General features: G+C 40.1%; 1 protein-coding gene across 1 annotated transcript in view; it reads left to right on the top strand.

Moving 5' to 3' along the window:
• The first annotated feature begins 3,055 nt into the window (after nucleotides 1-3,055).
• The window catches only part of IGFBPL1 (insulin like growth factor binding protein like 1), a 56,013-nt gene continuing 42,206 nt past the window's right edge, over nucleotides 3,056-16,862 (top strand). The window contains exon 1 of the mRNA XM_088461280.1: nucleotides 3,056-3,572. Within this exon, the coding sequence (XP_088317406.1) occupies nucleotides 3,125-3,572 (448 nt within the window). The 5' untranslated portion in view covers nucleotides 3,056-3,124. The remainder of the gene's footprint in view (nucleotides 3,573-16,862) is intronic.

Raw genomic sequence — 16,862 nt, 5'->3', positions numbered from 1 at the left:
TCCATTCATTATTAATGTAGCATTGGTCATCTGGAATAGGCCCCATCTGTTTTTATTTGATTTGATACATTCCCTGGCTTATTCTGCATACCTTATGTGAATCTCATACAAGTCACCCTCAGGCACATATGTTCTGAGACACTTAAGGCTGTGCGCATGATTAGAAAAGTCTATTGTTCAATATTATTCTTTGTTGCCTCCTTCACCATTTTCATGAACCTTTTGTAAAAAAAAATGATATTTTTCAGCTGAATACAGAAAAATCAGAAGCATATAACAAAGGGTATAATTATCTGATATAACTGAGGGCACAGCTGCTCTGAAGATCTATGTAGTGAGAGAAGTGTGGATTTGCCACAAGGTTTTCTAGTCACATGTGGCAATTCACTCACATCAAAAGGCACAGAGTTTCCAAAGGACCCCTCCACTATACATTGTACACTTTTGCAAAAAAAAAGATATATAGTGTTTTTTCCTATGAAATAAGGTATCTATACTTGGTAAAAAGGTACCAGTTACAATAATTAAAAATGTTACGAAATAAAGGAAGGTGCCTGTGTTGATGCCATAAGGAGAAAAGCACTTGGTCAATTGTTATTGCTTTGATTGATTGTCTTTCTAATCAATCTACATTCTGGACCTGATTCAGATTTGTACCCAAACCCGATTTTTTACGTACAGTACAATTCCGATGTTTGGGGAGCTGCTCATAAACAGGACGCTGGTCTGTGCATGTGCAAAACGGGTCCTGTGTGATCGCTTGCAGACATGCTGCAGCATTTGGGAGACGGAGACCGGGAAAGTTCTACAAAATGTAGTTGTGTCATCCCTGTTTTGTAGGTTTGTCGAGCCTAGAGTCTGCATCGTTGGACTTCCTGGATTCAGCTGACCAGTTCCGACAGCCAGTCTGAGTAAGTTGCGGCTTACGCAGACTGGTCAAGGGCGTCGACCAACGCGGTGGATGGTCGAGATGATGATTCGATGCTGAGGAGGCGCCTCCTGCTGCATTTGCATTTTAGGAATCAGCTCCTCTCTAGTTTTTTTAATAGTGTATATATATGAGCGGGAATATCACGCTGAAAAGGGAGCTCTTCACAGTGGAGGAGTGGTGGCCTTGAGTCATATTCCTGAAGACGTAATTGGGAAGGTGGCACCATGGAGGAGTATGGACCTATACACAAGGTAAGTATAGCTATGGGTGCTGCCTGCACCCATAGTATACTTAGAAGGTGTGCCGTGTGGGCCCCTCTGGATCCAGGGGCCCGTGATATTCGCGAAGATGGTGCATGCGCACTAAAGCAAAGGCTGAGCACAGTATAGTCTTTGCTTTCAAGGTCAACGCCATCTTCACAAAGATGTCACTAGGAAGATGGTTCCATGGAGGAGGAGGGATCTGCTTCCCGGCACAAGGTAAGTATACTATTGGTGCGCACGCACTGCACCCATTAAAAATACACCTTTGGCCACACCCTCTGTTCTGACCATACATTATCATTACTGGTCATGCACCTGAAGGATCGAATATGGTAAATATGTACACATTATATACAGGTTACAGACAAAAATAAAAAGGTGAGTGTATTATGGGGTGCCTAAAACACTCATCTTTTTGTTGTTGATATCATTTCATGAGTGTCACCCTGAGTCTAGGTGGTCTGTTACAATACAATCGTATCAAAGGACATAATAGAGTGGAGAAATTATACAATCCTATATCAAGAAGCTACATCTCTAAATACACCATTATTCCAGGTCCATTGGAGGAAGACCTATGGTGATTTGTGAAATTATATACAATTACAAAAAATTAACTGAATGTTTCACATTCCATGATAGAATTAATTTATTTTTATCTATTTCACATTAAATAAAACATATGATCAGGAGCTCTCATACACAAAGAAAACTATATTTAGCATGTTTGCATTGTTTTAAAATTAAAGGAAGCTGACATATTTTAGTGCTATACAGTATTAGATACAATTAACAATTGCTACAAACTAACTATTGTTATTCATTGCTTTCCTTTACCATTGAATACAGTTTCTACTCTGAAAACAATTGCAAACCTATTTGCATTTACCTAGATCAATAATTCTGTCTATTACTTTGTCCAAACATAAATAATGATATATGTTCTGCAATATGAAATAAACATTTCAGCACTTAAGCAAGTATCGAAACAAATTTGCATTTGGAATATATTTTTAATATTGTTGGCTGACCTAGTAACCATATGCTGTGTTCCTTAACACCAGTCATCTATTACTGAATACATAGCAACCAGCTAATTGTTTATATAAAAGTTATTTTAGAAAAATAATAAATGCTTCAAGGCACTCCCCAATTGCTGGGAGCTGTGAAATAGAACTGTACATATCAGCTGGTGGCATGTGCAATGAGGGTGGTAAGATATGTGTCACATAAAAAGAACTGTGTTGAAAGCAACACACAACATGATTCTGATATAATGTAAATATTTTATTTCATTGGAAACAAAATGAGAACAAAAACATCCATTGTATCTTGTGTGGAAACACAGACACACACACATATCTATCTATCTATCTATCTATCTATCTATCTATCTATCTATCTATCTATTTTAGAAGATATATTTATTTTATATTTAAACATGTTGAAATGCTGGAAAACTGCTTCCAAAGCAGGACTGGTTTGTGTGTCTACATCCTTTGTGTTCCCCATTGTCTTCTCTCTGGTGCTATTCACTGAAACCAGTCAGCTTAGAAAGATTTTGTTCTCACGATAGGAGCTTGTAGGGAAAGTGGTATTATAGTCACTTAGATACAGGGCAAGAAAAATAGTACAACTCACTGGGAGCTCTTCCATGCACATCAATGTATCTAATTTTATAGGTATTTTCTGTTCTTGTATTTAATACCATTTTAGATGGAAACATCAGCTGATTGAATGATGCAAAGAGCTGTCCTTTTTCCAAACTTCTTTGGCACATTAGTATGGGGGGAGTGTCCTCTGAGCTGCAGCTGTCCATGGCTTTACTGTCAGAGACCATTAGCACTCACAGTTTGTTTGGGATAAGAGGCACAGTCAGTCACTGGTGAATAGTAACTGAGCACAAAGTCAGAAGTAAGGTGCCGTAGACATGCAGTTCTTGCTCCTGTTACCTTTGCTTCTGTGCTCACACCTGATACCTGGTGTAGGTGCAGCTGTCAGCACTTCAGCATGTGGCCCTTGTAACATGGATGAGTGTAGTTTTGTCACCTGTGCAGCACCTGAACTGCTCACCAAAGATGAGTGTGACTGTTGTGAGCGCTGCCTCAGCATTGAAGGAGAGGAGTGTGGTGGACAAGATGAGAGCAGAGCTCGCTGTGCTCCTGGTATGGTCTGTGTAAGCCAGTCCAGTTTTGGAAGAACATCTTCCTCTTTTTCTGACGGTACAGGATTCTGCTTGTGTGAAGAGGACGGTGCTGTATGTGGCTCAGATGGAAAGACCCATTCCAGTGTGTGTGCTCTCCGTCTGCATAGCTGGAAGACACAAAACCAAGGCAAGGGTTCCATCCACAAGGTTCATGATGGAGAGTGTAAATTTGGTAAGTGTTTTAGAACCCATCTGATACATTCTTACTGCTGCTATTGCATAATTTAGTTGTCTTTCACATTCATTGAAACTTAATATTTTATGTAGAGTAACTGCTAAAAGGACAATTCAGCTAGTTGATTTTCTTAAGTTACAATGTGCATTCAGTCTTGAGAAAAGACTAAGTTTGGTTGCTGTTACTGTCTATGAGCTGAACACATGCAAGCTATATATTCCATGCTTCAGTAGTGCAGTTAAAGTTTTAACAAATTAAGTTATCAGTAGTTAATGAACGTATCATATTTTATAGCCATTTAAAAAAGACAAAGACAAATGGAGATTCTTCTGTTGTAAATTACTACTGATGAACATATCGCTGATATTGGGCAGCGTACGCAATTGCAACTACGTACGCAGATCGGCCGATAGTTCAGTACTGCGCATGCGCTGCAATCGCACTGCGATTACACATAGAGATCCATCGCAGAGTCAGTGACCGGCCGTGAGCGTTTGGAGGTGGTGACGGGGGAGTGATCTGTCTGTTTGAACGCCGTTGCTTTAGTGTAAATTAGCCACTGCAATTGCATACACAGCTTGAGAGCTCACTGCGTGCGACGAGACTTGCAGTTTCTGCGACAAGTCAGACCTGCTGTAATTGTGCATGACGGGCCGATATGCTTTGATGGTACGGATGTATACATAGAACTGAGAGGTATTACGGATGTAAGAAAGCAGCAGTGGGTGTCTCTATGCTGGCTGGGCTATGGCAGGCATTCGCATATTTTCGCAGCTTCATTGCATGCGATTACGATCCATACTGAATCAGGCCCATTGTCCACTGTTTCTCTGTATCAGAGAATTCTGGTGAGCAGCTACTAATGATCAGAACACCATTAGGTTCACAGTACAAATTACAATATGTGCGACATGATATAGCAGAAGTCACCAGCACATTGTTAGCAGTGATCTCTTAGCTTTAAAAAAAAAATATCATGATGAAAACAAAAAAACATTATTATGACAACTTAGTAAAACTACAGTCTTCCGTTGAGACATGTTATGGAATTGCAGCAACAAGCAAACATTCCACCCTTTTTCATGGCCATGTTTGGAGTAGTGACACTTGTCTTTTGCTTTCTTTGTTTGGTGCTTAGTTTTATCTCGTACTCAAAAATAATTTTGTATCTTCCACACCCCACATACTATTTTATGGAACTCTCTACAGCAGTGATTCTCAACCTCGGTCCTCAAGGCACACTAACAGTCCTGGTTTTAGTGATATCCATGTTTCAGCACAGGTGGTTAAATTAAAATAACTGAGGTACTAATTAAGTCACCTGTGCTCAAGTGGGCTATCCTTAAAACATGGACTGTTAGTGTGCCTTGAGGACTGTGGTTGGGAACCCCTGCTCTACAGAATTAAGGACCCCAAGCAGAATAGACTGTCCTAATATGTTTACTGATTACATAATGACCATTCACACCTGTGTATGTTAATACTGAACCCTGTATACCTTTAGCATGAGTTTCCTGTACAGTGAATGCATCGCTATTAAATGTAAGTTTATTCATTCCTATCATATAAGGATGAAATATGGAATACCCACTCATACAGATATGTGCATAATGCAAAACAAGGCATGTAAACAAAAACAAATTCAAGCTGAACTACACAGACCAAATTTGGCAAAATAACAGAGAAAAACAGGAATATGTGAAATCACACACGAGATCCAGCTGTTTAGCCTGATCACTGGAGCACTGGATCTTTTTGGTACGGCCACCCAAGTTTGTGGCCAAATTAGACATCGAATCGATATGCCCGGCGGATGAAATACCGACGCCGGAAGGCCGGCACATGAAGATCCCCACTGAGGTGAGTAAGACCCCTAACCCTCCCCCCCCCATCCCCAACCCTCCCTTAAGGGTGCCTACCCTAACCTCCCCCTAGTGGCTAACCCTAACCTCCCCCCAGGGGTGACTAAACCAAACCCCTTCCCTGCACCCTAAACCTAACCCTCCCGGGGGGGTGCCTAAACCTAACCTTCCCTCCGGTGGTACCTGATGCTATCCCCCTCCTTCCCCTAGCCTAACCCTCCTGGAGGGGTGCCTAACACTAAGTCCCCCTGGGAGTCCCTAAACCTAACCCGCGGCTATCACCTCTCAATGCCCGGCTTACCTACGTTCAGTATTGCGGGCGTCGGGATTTTGGCGTGGTGCTTATGATAGGTGTTGGTATTTAGATGCCAATTATTAGTCCCATGCTGGGATTTCATTGTTGGGAAGCCGGCGGTCGGCATTTCGACCGCAGGCTTCCTGACTTCATCCCCTTAAGGTATGTGGCCTGCTTCAAGCTACCAATGAAGTGTAAAAGAATTGCTTGGTGAAGTTGGTTAATTTAGTGAAATTGACCAATAATTGTAAAATATTGTTGGAAAGAATCATATTTAATTAGATTTGATCCAGCAGGGTGGAAAATCATTTAATCTAAATATTTGTGAGGTTATCGGCTATCCCTTTTAAATATTGCGATTACAGGTGCACAGAGGAATCCATCGCAAAGTGAGTGACAGATTGTCAGAGTTTGGGGGAGGTAATGGCGGGTGGTTAATAAAACGCAGGTATGTCTGACCATTTAAACGCTGTTACAAGGGCATGCAAAAATTAGCCCTTGCAATCTCCTACGCAGCATGAGAGCCCTCTGTGTGTCAGGAGAGCTGCCGAATCTGCAGCTGGTCAGAACTTCCGTAAGGGCAAGAAGGCCGCTCGATGTGCGTCAATGTTACCGATATTTATGCAGGCATGTGACGTCGTACGAATATGAGAAGGCAGCGGTGGGCATCTTTATGCTCGGGTAAGCTTTGTAACTATTAGTATATTTTCACAGCTGCGATGTATACGAAATCACAGCTGCGATCCCATTAGCGGCCATCTCTGAATCAGGCCCTTAGTCCTCACCTGAGTGAACACAGACCTGATCTCTTTGCAGTTGATCACTGTGACTGGTTTGTAGCAATAGGTAGTCTGCAGATGGTAAGATATATTTCGGTCAGTTTGCACAAAAACATTTTGCACAGTGGACCTGATTCAGAGGTAGATGCAGTGGAGACGTCACATGTAGTTGACTGATGGAAGTCTGTGCATGCATCTGAGTCTCAGCGCATGTGTCCTGATTGTTATTGCTCAAAGACGCAGACAGAAATGGACGCAGAGTGAGTGGATTTTAGTCGGTGTTCCAGGGGGGTAACAGGGAGATGGCAAGGCAGATGTACTCACATAGGATGCCATGTTCAGATGGATATAGTGCATCTACTAGACCCGTAACTAGACTTTTGGTCCTGGCACAGGCCGCACCACCCTAGTTACGGCCCTGGCATCTGCCATAGGGCAGGTGGAAGTTTCGATGCTACATCCGATGGTGCACTAAACAAAATCGGCCGTGGCATTAGTATAAGACGTGGACAAGGCTGCATCTACCTCTGAATCAGGCCCAGTGTGTGATACCACGCCAAATAATCAAAATCATTTTGATCTTTCAGAATGAAGAATTGTAATGTGTCCTGTAATGTTTGGTTATACTCTATAATTACATCTGTACAATTTATTCCTGCACATGTGAGGCCAAGTTGCCTACAGATCCCATCAAATTGTGGCCAATAATTGTTCCCACAACTGTCACTTTTAAGATTATCATGTTAAGCTTTCTATGTAAAAGACAGATTCATCACAATTATGTCAGACATTCTATCATCTCTTTTGTGTCATATCTAGGAGATTTGTCCACATATTAACCATAGTGTCACTCAACATTGCAATAGGCATCAGTTCTCTCAACTCTGTGAAGAACAAAATAATACATTGAAGATGAAAGACATAAAAAACACCTGGTGGCACTTGCATGAAGAAGCTGTCTGTAGCAACAGTGACAATATAATAAACCTTCAACACAACTCCAAGAGTGCCTTTTCAAATAGATCCTTTATCATTCACTGAAGTGTGAATGTGTATTAGAGGTGTGGTGTAATAAATACCAATTTTTAATACGCCGAGGTATGTTTTAATAATTATGTAAAAGCCCAAATCTCATAGGATGCCCGGTATGTTTTTGGCTTATAAGTATATTATGCTCTGTGAAGATCATACTTTATTAGTAATTCTTGAAATTGAGAAATATGTTTGTTTTTCTCATTTTTATATTTAGTCAATAACCATGCAAAAAAAGACCACAATACTCTATTTAATGTGATGGGGCATAGCGTCTGCAATAGGAGACAAAGAAGTGCTTATGTATGCTAATTTAATGAGTGCACTAATTTTGTAAGCATCCTTTGGGAGATGTGGTCAAAACACAGTGAACATGAGGTTATGTAACATGCCATCTGTTATCTTATTAGTGCCTGTAGAACCAATGACCTTCTCACCTGGTACTCTCATCTAATTTATGTTTGTATACACAACATGTCAAAAGAGAATAGATTTATACTGTTTTTGTTGCATATTTTTTTCTTTGAACATGGACCTGAGTATTTCATTTGTAGAGTGCTTTATGAGGTTGTGTTTATGTGGGTCTAATTTATTCATACCAATTAATGACAGATTTTCTTCTGCTATGCTTTTTCATGTAGCTCTGAAATGTTTTTAGACTAAAAGGTCAGTTTATATTGTTATGGATTTTTATGTCTACATATGTGCAATACATGTATATTAGTGAAGTATTAAAAAGAACTCCATTCATATAATTGAAAATCCACTGTAATTGTAATAAAGGAACCATCAGTACAGCTTTTTAATGGTTTTCCAGGTCGTACAAATTTTTAGACTTCTGATATTTGGTCTGCATATTAGCATGAGATCGTGTGTCACCAATCTGGTCTTAAACATGATGATTGTAGTTTGCAGTGTATATTGGCTGAAATTAATTGGTGCTGCCAAGGGCTTGGGGTTAGATTTACATAATGGGAATGCCACAAGGGCATCACTCATGGGTGATATCACATTGCATGCTGTAATAGCTTCACTTACTAACTGTCTAAGGTCCATTCTGCTTATTGCTGGTGATGTGCAGCATTTCAATAAGTTAACAAAGAAAACACAGTAGTGAATTATGTGTGGCCTGACCTGTGAATACTTGTATACAGTATCTGACTTCCTGTGTGTTGGTGCGAGTTCTGGGAGGGTTGCTATAATGAGTGCTATCGAGAAGAGCATGAGAAAAATGCACACATGTAAGAGACACTGGGAGTTTTATGGCAATGAAAAAGCAAGCCAAACTTGGAGGGTGCTATGGGCACAGTCATTTATAGTTATGCCCCTGATTCAGTAAAAAAAAATAAGACCAGATTATTTACACATACTCTCTTCCCCCTCCTTTGCTTTCTATTTGTCATCCCCCCACCCCCCACCCCCCTTTCGCTCTTACTGTCTTATCTTGTCCGTCTATTTCTCCCTACCATGCCTGCTGGGTGTGGTAGAATTGGTCAACAGTCAAAAGGTCTACATGTTCATTAGGTCGACCACTAATATGTAGACTTGTAGTATTTAGGTCGACATAGTTAAATGGTCACCATATTCAAAAGGTCAACATTTAACTTGTCAACACAAAAATGTTGACTTGGGTTTTTTGTATTTTAGCCTAAACCTAACCCCTACCCTACATCTAACCCTAAACATCATCAAAAAACATGTTAACATTTTAGTGTCAACACTTTAAATGTCAACCTTTTGAATGTGTCCACCATTTAACCATGTCGACCTAAATACATGTCTATACAGACGTGTCCTGCTACATCTTTGCTGTGTACACAGCAAATCACGCCACCCATGTGCTCGCGAGTGGATACGTGCACTGCATTTGCACCCGTGCCACCATAGAAATGCATGGTGCGATCGCAGAGGTTCTCTCTACCACCCATTCTATATGTGTTTGTTTATCCCCCCCCTTCCCCATAAGAAACACACACATCTCATTACCCCAGCAGTGCACATTGCCATATTTTGAGAAGAACATGCAGGCAGAGGAAGAGGGGGCAGAGAACTGTGTCAAACAATAGGAGATAGTGCAGCCCCTATGTGCAGGGTAGAAAATTATGCCTAAACACAATAGTAGACGCAATTGGGGAGGATACAAGGCTGCACACTCTTACCCCTGCAGCTAGAGCCTGTGGCGATATCTCAGGCACAGCAGGAAAGTAAAATCTGTAAGCACAGAGACTCGTGCATGCTGTAGAGCTGAGAGGAATGACTGCAGAACCTCCAGAAGGAAGCCACCTAACTGCACACATGCAGTCAGAATAAGCCAACAGCCATGAGGGGCTTGAAGGTTAGTTGGCACAAAACAGGTTGTGTCTGTTAAGGGTTAATGCACTGGAGAGCAAGAGGAATCCAGCCCCCGTCCCACCCATCATCCATGTTCCATATGCAGCATATTCTTCCTGTTTGCCAATAGCGGGAGCATGTGCCACCTGGCTCCGTCGTGCTTCTGGTAGACAGACATTTAGTATGATTATATAATAGACTAGGGCCCCGCATCGGCTTCGTACAGAAGTAATTTAGAATTTTTACGGCAATAGTCTTTATTAACCGAGGTCCTATAAGATTGCCTTGTAGACGACATGAGTCGTTTTTCCTCCTGAAGTCAACACGAAAAGATTTTGTTTTGACGTGACACAGTCTCCACTTGGGTAACTCCAACCACGTTAAGTGCTGTCCCTGTGCTTTATTTATTGTAATGCCAAAGCAGACTCTTGCTGGGAACTAGACTTTTAAATTAAAGAATAATTTTTCATGGTAGGTTTGGACGCTTTGCTTTGGTGATTAACAAATCGTCTTGTAAATCTCTTAAAAATAAAAGTAGCAAATTATACCACTTTTTCTGTAAATCGACCAAGATGCCCCTAAACTATTCAAGAACATAACATTATATCACCTCAAATTTGACCTGGAGGCCTACCAGCGTGGTCCGTCCTGCTCTGTTTCATCTCCACAGTCTACCCCTTTGAACGAGTGATAATTCCTCTGCTGGCCATGTTCCTATATTTTCTGTTGAGGAAGGATGTGCTGTGACTTTTGCTTTTGTGTGGTCTCTGTGATGACACAATACAAACAAGTAAATGTTAATTTAAACATGTTTGACACACACTTGTAGTCAGTTGTGTACATCCGTCTTTGAAGGATGTAGTGACAGCTTCTACCCATTCAGACATTACACTGCATATGTATGTACTAATGGATATAAACATAGAAACATATGGATGCTCTCTAAAAAAATATATTATTATTTTATGGGTACTGAAGTAAGGGAGAGCAAACAATGCTAAAATAATTTATTTTACACATAGCTTTAGTGTTCACTCTAGGTCCGGTTCAGGCCGGGTGCCGGACCTAGAGAAAGGGCAGTCTGCGCGCTCTAAAAGGGGTGTAACCACGTGAGCAGGGGCATGTCATTAACACATGCCCCCTTTTCATCACTCGGAGGGGTGCCCGGCATTTACAGACATGCCAGGTTGCCCCAAGCACTCATCACTGTGAATAGATGCCAGGTGCAAGCGCCTGGCATCCATTCACAGGTGGTAATCGCTATACCACTATTTTCCCCACCCACGGGACACTGCAGTCCGTGGGTGGGGACGGCACCTGCAGGCTGTTTTAGCGGGGTGCCACCAAGGGGGGCAGGGCGCATTCTGCTATTTTGAAATCAGGTAGGGCGCGGCACCCCGCTAAAACAACCTAGCTGGAACGCTATAGCTTGATAGCTAGGCTACTCTGTGTCTACTTTGGTGTCTTTTTATTTTTTTGGGGGGGTGGGTTAAACCTAAAGAGGACAAGTGGGGGTGTTTATGATGGCAACCAGTCAGATCCTACTTGACATTTACCTTGTGCATTCTGTAGAATGATAGCTAAAATCTGATTGGCTGCAACTTTCCGCCTTGGTGATGAATGTCTTATGTGTGTGACTATGTAACAATAATAAACCAAATTGATTGCACACTCAGAATGAGTGGAACTGAAACATTCTGTACTTATTTTTGGTTCATGGTGCCTTATCCCAAATTTTTGTGATTGACCGATTCATATGAATAATAATCAGTACGGGATATTGTATGTGTTATTTCATAGTATTTTATTAACGGTATGCTTTTGCAGTTTTGGCTATGCTGACATTTGTATTTATACAAGTACCAGCACATGTTTTGGTTTTGGTTCTTAATTATCATTGTGTTTTAGGTATGGTAAAACACCCTCAAGTGCTTTAGTTTTGGATCTGGATCCCTTTAAGAAATTATAAAAAACGCTAAAATAATATAATTTTACCCTATTTTGTTCCTACAGTATTATTAATATCAAAAACATTAATTTCCAGTAATTTCCAATTAATTCTGACCACCTCACAGCTCACAATATTGTTTTCACCAATATTGGCTAAAGGCTACAGCGAGCTGAGTGGCTAAACTTAGAACAAACTCATGGCAGTTTAAAATAATATAGCACATATATCAAGCATTGTGGCAGACAGAATGGCAGTTTAATAAATTATGAACCATACAGAATGTTTTCTTTAGTCAAGGACTAATAGTCTAAAAGTAAAAGCCTAGTATAAAAAAAATATCATCTATTACCAACACACTTTTCCAAACAGCAAATCACAGGCCTCAGGCCAATAGAAATTGATAATTTTAGAAATAAAAATTGATAATAAATTAATAAAATTCTCCAACCAGGAAATCACAGGCCTGAGGCCAGTACAGGTGATTCAAACCAGAGTAACAGCCTATGTAAAAATAATAAAACCATGCTTGGGTATAAGCAGCTTATTGATACAGTTTTGGTTAAAAGAAGATAAGATAAGCGCCACATGTGTGTGTGTGGTTGGATTGTAAGAAACTGTATGTCAGTATGTGTATAAAAGCAACAGATTAAAATAGGGATAAAATAATCATAAAATTGAAAGGTTAATGTTTATAATTTGCCAATGTCAAAATAATAATAAAAAATTTTTTTAAAGTGTCAGGGTGGTTAAGAGAGAATGAATCATGAAATAAATTAAAATTTAAAATCTAGCTCGTATTTTGATGAGACCTGAAAAGAAAAAGTTCATTTTTTAATGTTTATAGCTCTTTGAGTAAAGTTAGAGTCCCTATGGCGGCAGTCGTGATGGTGACAGGGCCACAACACCCAGTAAGTACAGGAATTGACATTGCTTCTCAAAAACACACAGGCTTCCCTTGAAATATCCAAGTCAAAATAAAACACTTGATAATTTTTTTTTTAAACCACAAAAACATTTCTTTTTTCAACATTTTTCGTGTTGTGAAGTTGACAGGGCAGCAACACCCAGTAAGTACAGTAATATACGCTGCCTCTCAAAAACACACACACTTCCCTTTAAATATCTAAATTTAATTAAAAGACTTGAGATGTATTTTACATCAAAAAAAAATATTTTTTGGGGTGCAGCTCACTCAGACACAGCATACTATTGTTTGGACAGCTAAGCTTGCAATCACTACACTGTCTCTGAGCCAAATGCACAATATATACTGCAGTGTAGATGATAAAGATACCCTTGTGAAAATTAATTGTAAGTGCAGCTCACTTCAACAAACATGAGCAACTTGTATTGCTGGTTGCTTGCTAGTGTCTGACCCTCACAGACACACAGATTAAAGATGCCTTCTCTTATATATACTGCAGTGTAGATTATAAAGATACACTTGTGAACAATTGTAAGTGCAGCTTTACTTTTTCCAGCAACTCCATCCCCCTACAACTCTCTGTAATAGCGACTGTTAAGGCACAACTACAGCCCCATAACCTTTTTCCATGCGCTCTCCTGTGTATAATGCTGTCTGACGGAGACTTATTTGCAATCCAAAACACGAGCTGTCATTTCCTGGAAAATTAAGTTTTAGCTTGTTTTGAGACCCGAACTTGGAGGGAGAACCCGAGCCAAGACTCAGGTCCACTTGAAAACCTAAAATTTGGTTCTGCTGGATTCCCCTGAATCTGAACCGCTCACCTCTAATACGCAGTATTTCTCTCTCAGGTGGCTAATCAAGACTTTGTTCAGCATTGTTTGTATCGCTCAGCTGCCCCGGTGATATTTTAATGGTAAATTTGGTGGGAAAATATTTTCTATAGCTGTGATAAACCTTGGTAAATAGGCCCTTACATGCCTTGCAAAAGCTTACTTAAGAAATATATGGGGCCAAATGTAATAGGGTGAGAGTTTAGAAAATAAGAGTTTTCTCTCACTTTTTAAACTCGGCCAATGTAATAGAGTTCGAGAGCAAAGCAACAGGGCAAACTCGCATTTTTTTCTGACTCAAAAAACTCTTACGATTTCAAATCTCATCCTTTCCTATTTTAAAGATAAAACTAGACCAATGTGAGAGTTTACTGTTAAATGCTCACATTTTCTAGACTCACACCTAATCACATTTGGCCCATGGAATTTAAGGAATATATTTATTTTGAGTTGCTGATACTGATATGCCCAAATTTTAGTAACATAATACTAATAAATAGTCGTGCAGGCAATAGATTAAAAGACCAGTAAGGTTAATGGGCAATATACATTCTAAAAAGATTATTACAGATATAAATATTTTAGTTGTAAAAAAGCAAAGCTAATTGTATATGTTGAAATAATGAATTGTATATACTTAGCATTTTATTTTAGCAGCTTAGTTTACTACTGTCTGTCTGACAGAATATGTGATGTGATTACCCTCTGCACACGGGGAATGGGGCCTCTTGTAAAATACTCCTCTGGGCGATGCAATACTAGTGATCCTGTCCTTTAATAGACAAAGCCTGGGCCTTCATAATGCATTACTTCTCCTGAATATTTATTTACTTCTCGCCACGCCAAGGGTTTTCATACCCACTTTATTCCTAAAGCTGACTCAGATCAGGAGGGATTAAGAAAAGCTTTGGTCTGGTCTGTGGTCTGTGCTGCATTGAGTCCTATTATTCAGAGGCTGATCCACTTTTGAATAACAATTGTCTGTGTCTTTGATGTGCAATTGAACCTGACAGTGCTGAGATCTGCAGTTTGCCAATATACTAGTTACACTTTGCACCTGGGTCGTCTTTATCATTTTATCACCCTGTTTTTCTTTAACTATTGCTCACTAATCAAATGGTGTCAACAATAGAAATGGAGGCTTGGACAAATACACAAAATCTTCCAATCAAACCGTGATGTTATGATTGTATTTATTTAGTTTGTAATGTTCAATTTTAGGGACTTGGGACCTTGAAATGAAAAATATGCTAAAGCTATTAAAATGTATGAAAATGATAATCCAATATACGTAATACAGATGCATTTCAATAGTAGCATTCCCTCGAGTGGTGTGACCATGCCCACTGTGAAACAGCTATGATGCAGCCATTCCTCCAATATGTTACATACATGCCCTCATATCCCGATTCTGGGATTCCTACTGTTAGGCTACCAGTAGTCACTACAGAGCATACTTGCCTACTTTTGAAAGAGCATTTCAGGGAGATTGTGAAAGCAGCACCTATGAGCATGGTGGTAAAATGGGCGTGTACTGCTACATCTGAGAGGCGTGTCATAAACCTGACTTACATCCACATGTAAATGAGCCCCAAAGCAGTTAGTAAGATCTACTTGCTGATGAAAACACACTGATACTTCTCAGAAAATACATGTAACCACAGGGATCATTGTGCCTTATAACCAATGCAGGGAAATTATACTAATGATCCCATTTGAATGTATATATCTCTGTTTTTCCTTTTATTTAATACCCCTTTTACACCAGAGCAAAAACCTGGGTTTTTGCTGGGTCTACCCGGGTCGCAGCTCAGTGTAAAAGGGTCCCTGAAAAATAACCTGGGTCAAGTAACCCTGCAATCCAACCCAGGTAGCTACCAGGGTTGGACCCAGGATGGACCCAGGTAATGGTGCAGTGTAAACGGTGCAACCCAGGTTATCTGACCTGGATCATGCCTAAAATGAACGGATTGGTGGTTGTCGAGCATTCACCTTCCACTTTTTATGACCTCACAGGTTTAGCAGGGCAGACCTGAGTTCAGTGTGAACAGGTCTGACCTGGGAGTAACCCAGATCAAAGGTGCAGTGTAAATGGGTCTGACCAGAATTGGAACCATGTCCAAAAACCCAGGTCGGACCTGGGTTTTTGGTGGAAAAGAGGTATAACAGTGTCATAATAGGGGTAAGGTGAAATCAGGGAAATTGGTAGACTCTTCAGGGAGACAGGGAGATTGCTGCTATTTCAGGGAGTCTCCCTGATAATGAGGGACAGTTGGCAAGTATGCTACAGAGCAGAATGTAGAAACCAACAGTGGTGAATTTCCCATTAGGCACATGAGTCTCCACTTGCTGGTGGACAGCACTTGGATGTTTCGTTTATTACTGTCAGTCTAAAAATTTCCAGTAACAACAATATAATTTTACTGTTCTATACCGTAAGCCATCTTGATTGGTGTGTGGACGTGTAGGATATCCGCAAACTGCCACTGTAAGCTGGCCTACTTAGTAGATATACTGTATGTACATAATTAAAAATAAAATCTAATTTAATAGCTCATGGCCTCTTTTTATTTTATTATATTAAACTGCTAATTGCCAAATAAGGGCTTATAACAAACAATGAAAATAATTGGGCAGTGAGTGTGTTTTGTGTTGTAGGATGGGGTGCCTTACTGTATTGCCTAGGGGCAGCCTGACCCTTAGTTAGAGCACTATTTGACTAATCTCTCCATGTGCAGAGATCAGCTGCAGCAGGGGTGACTGATCATTTTTTTAATAAAATATTAAAAGCGTTTTGTGGGGAAAAAAATAGTTAAGTTGTTAATTATACCACTGGTGACCAATATACAATATAGAAAATGTTTGCAAAACTTCTATACTAGATCATTCTGGTGACCTCTATACAATACAGTTCCCATCTTGGTGACCACTATATATATACATATATATATATATATATATATATATATATATATAAACTAATTACATTTAGTGACTGCTGCACAAAGCAAACTCTGATCAAATGACCATATGAATTGCCTAGTAAATCAAATAAAATAGAGGTATTTATATAACAAAGATGTCCACTGATTGGAATTAGGTTATCACATTGTGCGTTCCGGCGTGGCTTTGCTGCCATGTTACTGCCTCCTGGCCAACCTCACTTATTGCTGTTAATGTCACACTGCTGCTCTGTCAGTTACATGCGTCATCACCAGATGTCACAAATGTCATCACAACGGGACAACAGCTGAAGCACTGGAGGCAGAACCTTCTTAC

The sequence above is a fragment of the Taudactylus pleione genome, unplaced genomic scaffold (assembly GCF_031769625.1).
Source record: "Taudactylus pleione unplaced genomic scaffold, aTauple2 ptg001032l, whole genome shotgun sequence".
Classification (NCBI taxonomy): domain Eukaryota; kingdom Metazoa; phylum Chordata; class Amphibia; order Anura; family Myobatrachidae; genus Taudactylus; species Taudactylus pleione.
This window is presented reverse-complemented; position numbering and strand designations above follow the sequence as displayed.